This window comes from Cynara cardunculus (genome assembly GCF_001531365.2).
Source record: "Cynara cardunculus var. scolymus isolate 2C chromosome LG 15, CcrdV1, whole genome shotgun sequence".
Lineage (NCBI taxonomy): Eukaryota > Viridiplantae > Streptophyta > Magnoliopsida > Asterales > Asteraceae > Cynara > Cynara cardunculus.
Window position 1 is genome coordinate 11,116,015 of NC_037542.1, and position 10,707 is coordinate 11,126,721.

At 31.3% G+C, this 10,707-nt stretch overlaps 1 protein-coding gene and 1 non-coding gene across 2 annotated transcripts; both read right to left on the reverse strand.

Annotated features, from left to right (window-relative positions):
• Positions 1 to 6,566: 6,566 nt before the first annotated feature.
• LOC112528769 (malonyl-coenzyme A:anthocyanin 3-O-glucoside-6''-O-malonyltransferase-like) lies at positions 6,567 to 7,937 on the reverse strand. Its single transcript, XM_025139841.1, has one exon. The coding sequence runs from the start codon at positions 7,935 to 7,937 to the stop codon at positions 6,567 to 6,569; it is 1,371 nt and encodes a 456-aa protein (XP_024995609.1).
• A 1,276-nt stretch (positions 7,938 to 9,213) lies between these two features.
• Positions 9,214 to 9,285, reverse strand: TRNAH-GUG. Its single transcript has one exon. It is a non-coding gene; the product is annotated as a tRNA-His (tRNA).
• Positions 9,286 to 10,707: the final 1,422 nt, after the last annotated feature.

A 10,707-nucleotide genomic window follows, 5' to 3' on the forward strand; every position in this document is an offset into this window, starting at 1 on the left:
TATATATATATATATATATATATATATTGCCACCTTAGGGCATGTCTTGAAAAACAACGTGGTTTCATTGTAACTTGTAAGACTTGGAGCTTGAGACTTGGCCTCGCACTCGCAGTCACACAACGTCTCACGTCATTTAGAACCTTGATAGAGAGATGTGCTTTTGCAAACCTTAGTATTACTACAAATCATATATATATATATATATATATATATATGTATATATATATATATATATATATACATACATATATATAGAGTCCTAATCAATTGAGAACTGTTTTGTTTATGATAACATTGAGATCCAATCTCAGCCACAAATCAAAGGTTAAATTAGAAAATTAATAATTTTGTTAATTTTAACTTAAAATATTAATTAAGGGCATTTTACGGATTTTATAAATATCATCTCTCATCTTTCCTCTCTCCGGCGAACCTTAATCCGATAAACTTTATGTGAAAACAAGATATATATTGTGATACCTACAAATGATATTCACTGTGATACCCAGATATACATACAAGATGCACAATGTGATAACCTTTGTAAAACAATGAAAATAACGAAAATGCACATTATGATACATTTCATAAAACAAAAGAAATACATTGTGATACACATGAAACATTGTGAATGTTATGAATATGATACACTTTGATTCACAAACGTTTTTAAAATACAATGTATATTAGGTAATTGATATAATAGGTAACTAATTTTAATTAAATATTTCCTTATAAAACATTTAATTTATATATTTTGATTAGTTGTCAAAAATAGAATTATTACATTACCTTTTTAGCTTATTTAAGAAATATTCTTAAATATTTCAAACGAGTGGTTGATATTGCATCTCACAGTTAACATAAACTAATCAGTTCTTCCTCGAATGAGCCTAGATATAAGGGTCTAATAAAATGAGAACTAATTAGTTTGTGGTAACTGTAAGAAACAATATGAGCCAATCATTTTATTATATCAAATGTATTACCTTAATTAAGAAAAAAGGTGTATTAGTAATTTTGTTAATAATTTTCTTAAAGATTATCAATCAAATATATTGATATTGTTTCCTTATTAATTAAACAAATTATGAAAATTTCTTTCTATGAAGTTACAATTAAGAAAATAAATATATAATTTCTTACTGTTAAAAGTTATTGGGTATCACAGTGGTAACATAGTGGTATCATTGTTTTATTTATCAACCAGATCTAGTATCATAATGTATATCACAATATACTTTGTCATTATACGAAGTGTATCACAATATATTTTTGTTGTTTTACCAAGTGTAACACAATATATCAGGTAATGTTTTATTTACCAAGTGTATCACACTGTGTTTTTTTCATTATTTTATTAAGCGTATCACAATGTGAATCACGTGTTGATATGGTATTCGTTGGAGAGAGTTGAGAGGAGAGAGGAGAAATCTAGAATAACTAAAATGCCCTTAATTAATATTTTAAGTTAAAGTTACCAAAATTATTAATTTCCTAATTTAACCTTTGATTGTGGTTGAGATTGGATCTCGCGGTCCACAAAATAATCAGTTCTTCCTCGAATAGGCCCCTATATATAGAATAGTGTGAGAATTTGAGTTAAGCTGAAAGCATAAGAAAAGATCTAGAACCTTGATCACCTTTAATTTTAAACTCACCTATGAATTGTGCTTGATAAAAGGATTAATCTGGTACATCTTGGTGCAACGTATCTTAATGTGCATTCAAGGGTGTGAGATCCCTTATTGTTCCGATGAGAAGGGTAAAAAGAGATCTCTACTCTTGGATCAATCCTAAATTAAATATCAACACTAGTAAGATACATTATATTAATTCCTATCAAAAGCCCAATTCATGGGTGAATATGAGATTAAAAGTGATCAAGGATGAGGATTCCTTCTTACGTTTCTCACCTTAGCTTTTTTCCCCACACGATCACCTCTCTCTCTCTCTAATAAAAAATTTAAGCTTTGCATGTGAACTCCATAAAACCAAGTGATAAATATATTTAAATATAAGATAATCGTTAAATTGTGTTAATACCATAAAATACTTGATAAACTTACAAATTCTCTTTTTTATAACAAGTTACAACAATTTTCATTTTTAAATTCACAATAAAATTTTAGATGCCACTATATTACAAAAAACACAAAACTAATTTAATTGATGCATATATTAATTTTGGTTGCAGATATTTGTTGAAAATGCAAGATTCCTCTTGATATGCAATTTGGACTAGAAAAGTCATCAAATAGTAACAGATTTGTAGGAGATCTTATCCTATTCACTTTAAATAATTTTCACAATATAAAATTAATTTGTAACTTCTTGAGATTTTTTTTTGTTATATTCTTTTAAACTGATCAAAAAATCATAATATACCAAGGTTATATATATTCAATTGGACCATAAGTTAATTATTTAACTGTTGATTGATAAATTAGTTGTTAAACTAAAAATTAATTATTTATAATCATCAAACATGACTCAAATAATAAAAAGGTTACGCTAAATACACTTGTATCTTCTAACATATCAATCAATATCAAAATTTATTTTTTATATTTTCGGCGGTTGATTTTTGCGAGCTGAATCTTTTTTTTTTAACTAAAAAGTTAATGATAGTTGTACAAATGAACAAAAACAGTGGATCAGAGGGAATCCATTCAATGCTTCACTTCAATAGCTGAATGCATGAATCGCTCACTTTGTTGCAGAGTTTGGTTGTACATTTTCCCCATTTTATGTATTTATTTATGTCAAAAACTTTACCATATATACATATCATATTTAATATAAATAAAATTAATTAAGATAAGAAAAAAAAACAATTATCATCATATTATGAGTTAAACAAATATAAGATATTTTTAATTTAAGATAGTGGGTCCAGGTTTTCATCCTTATCCTCATGTGTCCATATATTGACATTCTCTGGCTATAAATATTTCTCCTCCCATCATCTTCTTGGTCAAAATTAAAAACCCTAAACCAGATCTCTGTGTAAGCTACGAATGCCAAAGAGAAACAGCAATAAGTGTGAATCTGCAGGTGGTGGTTCCTTGATGAATGCTTCTTGTAGTTTGTTGCAGATAAAGAAGAGAATCGTGACACATGATGATGAAGGGAAGTTGCAGGGTGGCTCTGATGATGGTTCAAGAAAAGTAGTAGCTGTGGGTTGGTCTGAGGAATCTTTCCGTACGGTCATGTATCTCAGCTGTTGGGGTCTTAACTGAACCTCTTCATTTTACTAACTATTACTAACAAGATTTGTGTATAAAAGTTGCTTGTTTCTTTTCTTAAACTTGATTTATAATGTACATATGTATCTTCCTATCATCTAACTTCTTCTTTTTCTCGTTTCCATATAAACCCTTCATTTCAGTATTTCACATCAATATATGAAATTTTCATGCAAATTAGTTATTAAGCTTCACCCTATGTGTATATTGTGCAATTCTCTATGCATGAATGTATGTATCATGTATGTATGTATGTATGTATGTATGTATGTATGTGTGTGGACCAAAATACTTGGTGTTTATAGGACCTAGTCTAGTTATGGGTTTCTGTACCGAGAAAAAGAAGATAAAAGACGTACCAAGAAAACCAAAACAAGAAGGCTAATTAATACCTCAAATCACTTGCATTGGTTTTATGTTACTATAAAATGAAATTAAGTTGAAATGTTACCACCCATCCCCCTCCCCCTGCTGCACCAAACAGAGGAGCAGGCATCTTTCTTTGTAGCTAAAGTCGCTAGAGGGCCCGCTTACCTTACTGTTTTGGTGCAATTCAGATCCTAGCATGGTTGCATATGCGTCTAAAACTGTCCGAGAACTCGCCCTACCTGTTGTTTCGTTTTGGCAGGATGTGGGGGGCCTAGAGTGCGACTTTAGGATCGTCGGCGATGGATAAATAGAGACCAAACTTGTTCTTGTTAGAAAGTGTGACGGTCCTTCTTTTTAAGAGGTAAAAAAGCTCGATTAAAACTGGCATGGAAAGGGGTTGATTTTCTGGAAATTTCAAGGAGGGTCGACTTTTCAAAGGAAGGCAACTCATTCGATTTCTACTTGGTTTTAGGTAAATTTTCAGATATTTGCGATTGTAACTTAGGTTTAGTCATGTGTAGCTAGCTAAACTCGTTCATCCAACATTGGTTCTGAATTATTGAAATTTTGAGTTCAAAGTCTTGATAATCCAAGCTTACAAGCTTATGACTTTGAGTTGGTGTTTTCTATTTCGATAAAACTATAAGAAAATTTGAGATTTTATTCAAATTCTCATTTATGATTAATATCCGGTTGAAAAACTTATTTTAACAAAGGTAAATTTAAGAAAAAATATAACTTGGTTATCATTGGCGGACCTATAGCTTGGCTAAGGGGTCAATTGACCCCATAAACTCTAAATTTTTTGATTTTTATATTATAAAATTTATTTTCTAAAATTATATTTATTGTTTCGACCCTTAATAAAAAGAAGTTTTGTTCCTATAGATAATTTAACCTAGTTTAGCTGTCGGTTTTATATTACGAGAATTATAACTACCACCATCAATTTCGGATATTGGTATTTTTTAAAAAGTTCATCTGTTAGTTGATGCCTAATTACTATATTTTTGTTAATTGTTTTATTATTTGGCTACAAAGATGAACTTTTTAAAAAATACCAATATCCGAAATTGATGGCGGTAGTTATAATTCTTCGGCAACTAACTTTAGTAATTTGATGTCTATAAAAGTTGATTTGAATTATCTCTCTTGGATCCATCCGAAAGAAAAAAATAGTTATGGCGCATCACCCTAAACAAAAACAGAAATTGCTTTATCAACTACATGATCATGACCTTAATTCCGACTCAATCACCAATGTTCTCGGATCCGCCACTGGTTGTTAACGACCATAATCAACTTGAGTTTGTTTTCCATGTTCGCACTTTTGAGATCAATGATAGGTACTGACATCTTAATTGAAATCGAACTAATGTTGGATTTTTAATTTATTATTTTAATTAGTTCTTATTGTATGCTAGTTTAATCACCACTCCCCCTTTCGTATTTACTTTTAAGCTTCCATCCTTGTGCATGAATTGTTTATTCATAATAAGTTGAACCGAGTTTCGACCTGACTTACTATTGTAAAATTGAGATTTATTATTTGGTGGACTCGACATCCGAAAAAAACAATGTACAAACTTTTGCTTTGTGTTTGCCAAGAAATTAAATGAACATGAAGCAAATGAAATAAAATTCGGATCAGAGATGGAAGACACGTACAAAATTTAAAATAAAAAAAATGTTGCTTCAATTCGTATTTAGTTTGCTCGAGTTCTAAACTCATCTCAGCTTCCCCACTTGATTCTCAATTTTTGACTTTTTGTTTCATAAAAAACCAATTATTTTTTAATATTTAATTAATCAACCCAAAAACTAATTGCACTTCAATTTGGAAAGGTTTAAGGAAATCCCTTTAATATTGCAAATTTAATCTATAATTCTTAGTCTTTTTTTTTGTTAGCTTACCTGACCTCAAATAGTTTGAAATCATCGGAGGTGAACGTTCAAGGTTACAAGGGCTTGGCCAACACCATGAATGGTTTTTCTTTTCTATAGTTAGGAACCGACATTCAAGGATGATATAAGGCAATTGAAAACCCAAGATTTTTCTGTGACTACACCTTTAAGGTCAATGAAAGGCTAACAAAGTCATGGTTTAACCCAAGGAAAAATCAACACGCTCGGACTCGAGAAAAACTCAACTGTGTCGATTTGATACAATACATTTTTACAAATGAAATCGACATTGACTTTTTGAGCAAGACACAAAACTATATCTTGCGCTCGACGTGTTCTCAGCCGAATTCCACTTTTACGGGGGATTGTTTTTGGTTGATTTCATAACGGACAACAATTGCAACAACAAAAATATAATTTTATAAATTTCTTACATAATCATGTTTCACGACATCATATACAGAGAAATAATAACTGATTTTTAAGTATTATGAAAAAATTAAGAACAAAAACTCATACAAAGTATTAATTGTTAAATGTGATTAATTTTATTTCATTTTCAAGTTATTTTAGAGGGTGTTTGGGATTGTTTATTTGAAATAACTTATGTTTTTTTTATTAAAGTGTTTATTAACTTATGTGGTATCAAACCGGAGTTTTGTATGAGAGGGTTAAAATTGTAAACGGGTAATAAACAGTTTTTCATAAGTCAGAAATGATTAACTTATCAAAAACAACTTATTACCGGTTTGGCACCGGTATAAGCAGTTTTTTTTCTTATCCAAACACTAGAAAATAGCTTATTATCGGTGTCATACTAAAATAAGTTAAAAAACAGCTTTTATAAGCAATCACAACACCCCTTAAATAAATATGTATTGTTATTAGAATGAGACAAAAAACAACTTGTTATTACACATTTATATATCACTTGCAATTGTTAGGTTCCATGATTTTTACAAAACAGTTTATTATACATGTATTTAACATATTCATCGTGGTATAAAACCCAATTTTATTTGTGACGACTTACATGTATTTTTACGACAGAATATTCCCGATTCCGTCGTTAAAGATATTAGCAAAAGCTTCCATTTGCATACTCGAAAGGCACAATCCAATTTCCAGATCTTGTGTCGAATTTTTGCATGCATTTATAGAAACCGATCCGTTATAATCAATCGAAACGGTTTCACACTTTTTGGGCTTCCCCCACCCGTAATCGATGTCGTAGAAATTGAGCTTCGGTGTACCGGCGACCCCAATCTTCCTTGCCGGAATCTTGAAACCTTCGTGCCACCTCTCGGCATCTTTTAAGATTCCGTCTTTATGATTCACCATTTTGTTTATACTCTCTCCTATCAATTTAGCAGCGATTTCGAATCCTTTTTCACCCGTTAAGACAACGTTTTGGATCGTTGTAATACATGGTGCTGTACAGTTGCCGAAGTAGTTCACCGGAATCGGCGGATCCAATCGAGACCTGCAATCGACTGTCAGAATGAACTGTTCTAACTCATCGTCACCCTTTTTTTCTCCCATTTTAACAAGCGATTTCGCAATGCAATTCCATATATAACCACAGGTTACCGTAAAAGATGATACATATTCCAACGATGGCAGATGGGTTAGGACCCGTTTCTTCAACCGATCAATATTTGTTCGGGTCAACACAAATGTGGCCCGAACCTTGGTTGGACCAACAAGGCTCGGAGGTTGATAAAAAGATTCAACCCTTGTATGTCTCAACTTATTTTCATCTAATTTCGGAATGTCGATCAATCTTTCGTAGATTGGTAGAGATCCATTGGCCAAGAACGACTGATCTCCACCGGAACAAGCAATCGTAGCCCACGCCTTCAAGAAACCGAACCGTGTGTTAGCATCACCAAGGCTATGATGATTCGTCATTCCGATCGCGATACCGAAGCCTGGAAAGATGGTTATTTGGATCGAAAAAAGTGGGATCGTAACATAATCGGATCCTTTAACCGCCGTTCCCAATGGAGGTATCAGTGGATAAAAGTATTCACATTTCCGAGGATGATCTCCGGTCAGATCATCAAAATCAAGATCACATTCTGCAACAGTAAGTGTGACGGAATCGCCTTCTACATGCCGAATTTCCGGTTTTCTAGTGACACCGGAATTATTAAAGACGAACAATTTGCTAACGAATGGGAAGAAATGTCGAAGAGCGAGGGATAAGGAGTGTTTAATATTGGGAAGAAGGGTTTGTATGAAATGGGATTTAGAGTGAGGGAAGTGGTAGAAGAAAAGATGGTGGACGGGAGGGAAGAGCAGCCATGTGAGGTCGAAGAAAGTAAGCGGAAGTGAACAGGGTGCAACGGTGACCGGCGGTGGTGATATTTGAGAGTGTTCAATGACTGTTAAAATGGGATCGGAAGCCATTGAATTAGGTTTGTGGATTGTGGAGTAGTATTTATGGAGAAGATGGGAGTGGGGGTTAGAACAAGGTGGGGGTTAGGGGGCGAGGAAGAGAGTTGTGTTGTAAGTGAACGGTGGTTGGTGGGGGTTAGCTAAATACCCATATTTTGCATATTTTAAAAAAAAAAACTCGAAAAACAATATTTTATTTTATTTAATGATTTTAAAAATATAATTTTGAAAACTGTAGATTTTCTTATAAATAAATTAAAAATTAAAAAAAGGATAAAAAATAAATTAATTTATTTATGAATTCCCCTGAAATGCTGCTATCATACTTGTGGTGGTGATGAAGCCACGTCTCCTAGGTTTCTGCTCTAAATGATGCATGATTTAACTTCTTTTATTTATGGATGTCTTTCATCTTTTAATAGTGGTAGGTGGATAACAAAATTATAGGTGTTTCACATCCAATCCCATTTCTAACCCAACATTGAAAATAAAATAAGGTGTTTTTGTCTCTAATTTAATATTCAAATATTAAAAAATAAAGATATTTAAATTTGATTTTATATTTCAAGATTAAAAATAAATGTAATATTAATTTAAAATTAAGTATTCATAAAATGTAATTTACTCTATTATTTTCTAATTTACAAACTCTATTATTTTCTTAATTTTATTTGTAAATTAGAAAACTTGACCATCAGCTCAGCTGGTCATTTGCCAAGATTTTATCCTGTTTTTGAGGGTAACTTAAATGAATATAAATAATGTTATATTATGTAAAAAGTTATAAAACATGGTTTACAAATTTAAAATTTAAGGGTACAAGAAGAATCCGAAAATTAACTCAATGAATTTTCTAATTTTGAGTGACTAGAGATTGCTGATTGGTTTTCATGAAGTCCTAGAATAAAGCTTTGTGTATGGATTAATTTATTTGTATAGATTGAAATATTTTTATTTAACAGAGTTCTTTCATATATAGGAGGAGCATGCTTTTTACCTATAAGTGATAGGTTTGGAAAAACTTGTTTTTTTACATAAATCTTTCCCTAAATTTTTTCTTAATAATCCATTTTCTGTATCATTAATTTATTATCAGACAACTATATATAACTGACCAAATAAAATATGGATATCATTAAATTGTTAACAAACAGACAAATAAATTTTTAAAACTAATTGAATAAAATCTCTCAACCTAAAAGATAACTATTAACTAGTTTAAACGGTAAAAAGAAATTTAATGTACATATACCCGTACTTGAATTGTTACAAAAATGGAATAAAAGATTGTGGCTGCTGGGATTCGAGCCCAGGTCTCCACGGCCACAACGTGGAATTCTTACCACTAAACTACAGCCACAGATGTCAACAACTTCCCGTATATGCTTTATAGCTTAAAAAGAAACTCTTTAGAATTAGCAACATAACAAACGGGTCTTTCATCAATTGACTTGGATTTTATTAATACCTTCCAATATTTTCTAAAACTGAGAAAATAAAAGAGAAAGGATAAAAATCTCTAAACTTGTAAAAATCTTACAAATTCAATATTGAGTAAAAAGAAAATATCGTTTTCACCAATATTGATGTATAACAAAAACCTAACTAAATCTGAGAACATTCAAAAATTCAATATTCAGTAAAAAGAAAATATTGTTTTAATCAAAGTGATTTATGAGTCGGAATTAGAGATGCTCATGAGTTGAGTTGATTGAGTTGAACAACTTAACCCAATGTGGTTTGAAATTTTTTAACCCAACCCAAATCAAACCGTACGAGTTGGTCGGGTTAGTCGGGTTGATACTTTGGTACATTAAAATATTATTCTAACCTTGAATATGTTATTTCTCTACTCGTATTTTTTTTTTCAATATCAACCATTTGATACAACTTACCCATATTTCTTACGCATATCACATTCAATTAATTTTCTCAATTTACACATATATGTTCACAATTACTGAACATATATATGAATGAATTATATAGAAATTTGAATAGATTGAAAATATGTGTATATGAAGAGCGTACATGATAGTGTGATTGTCTAATGTATATATTTAATAGAAATTCAACAATCTTATTAAATCTAAGAAAGAAAAGGATATCAGGTACATTGGGTTGGGTTGAGTTCAAATAATAGTTACATGATATCAACCAAATATTTACGATTTGGAAATTTTACAACTCGATTAGACATCAGGTTGTTTCAGGTTGAGTTATATCGCTTTAGGTTGGGTTGATCGCATTGATCGGATTTGTCGGGTTTTTGAGCACCCTTAGTCGGAATGGTGGGGCATAATGATGAGTATATTACAAATTTCATCCGTGTGGTTATATAAAATTTTGGATTGGTCCCTCAAACAAAATAATTACATGTATAGTTACACTGGTTTCATTTTATTATGGATCGGGTCCTTTGCCCTAACTCCTTCAACCTTTACTCTATTAAGTCAAGGGCATTATAGTCATTTTCTCTTTCTATCTATTTTTAAAATAAAATTAAAAATAAGTTAATGTTATACTTTATATGTATAGACACGCAAGCATATATCCTGTAGCACCCACCCTTCCCTAAATCAAGCATAAAAAATAAATAAAAAATCTTTGATTAAGTGCATATGATCAGATCAAAAGGAATGAGCTACTTGAAAGACGAAGACGATGAAGAAAAAGGACTTGATGGATTGTAGTGGTAGAGTGGCAAACTGCTTCTTCCTCTCGAAGAAGAAGCCCACAATTGATCGATTCAATAATCTCAAAAATAGATCACATTCCATAA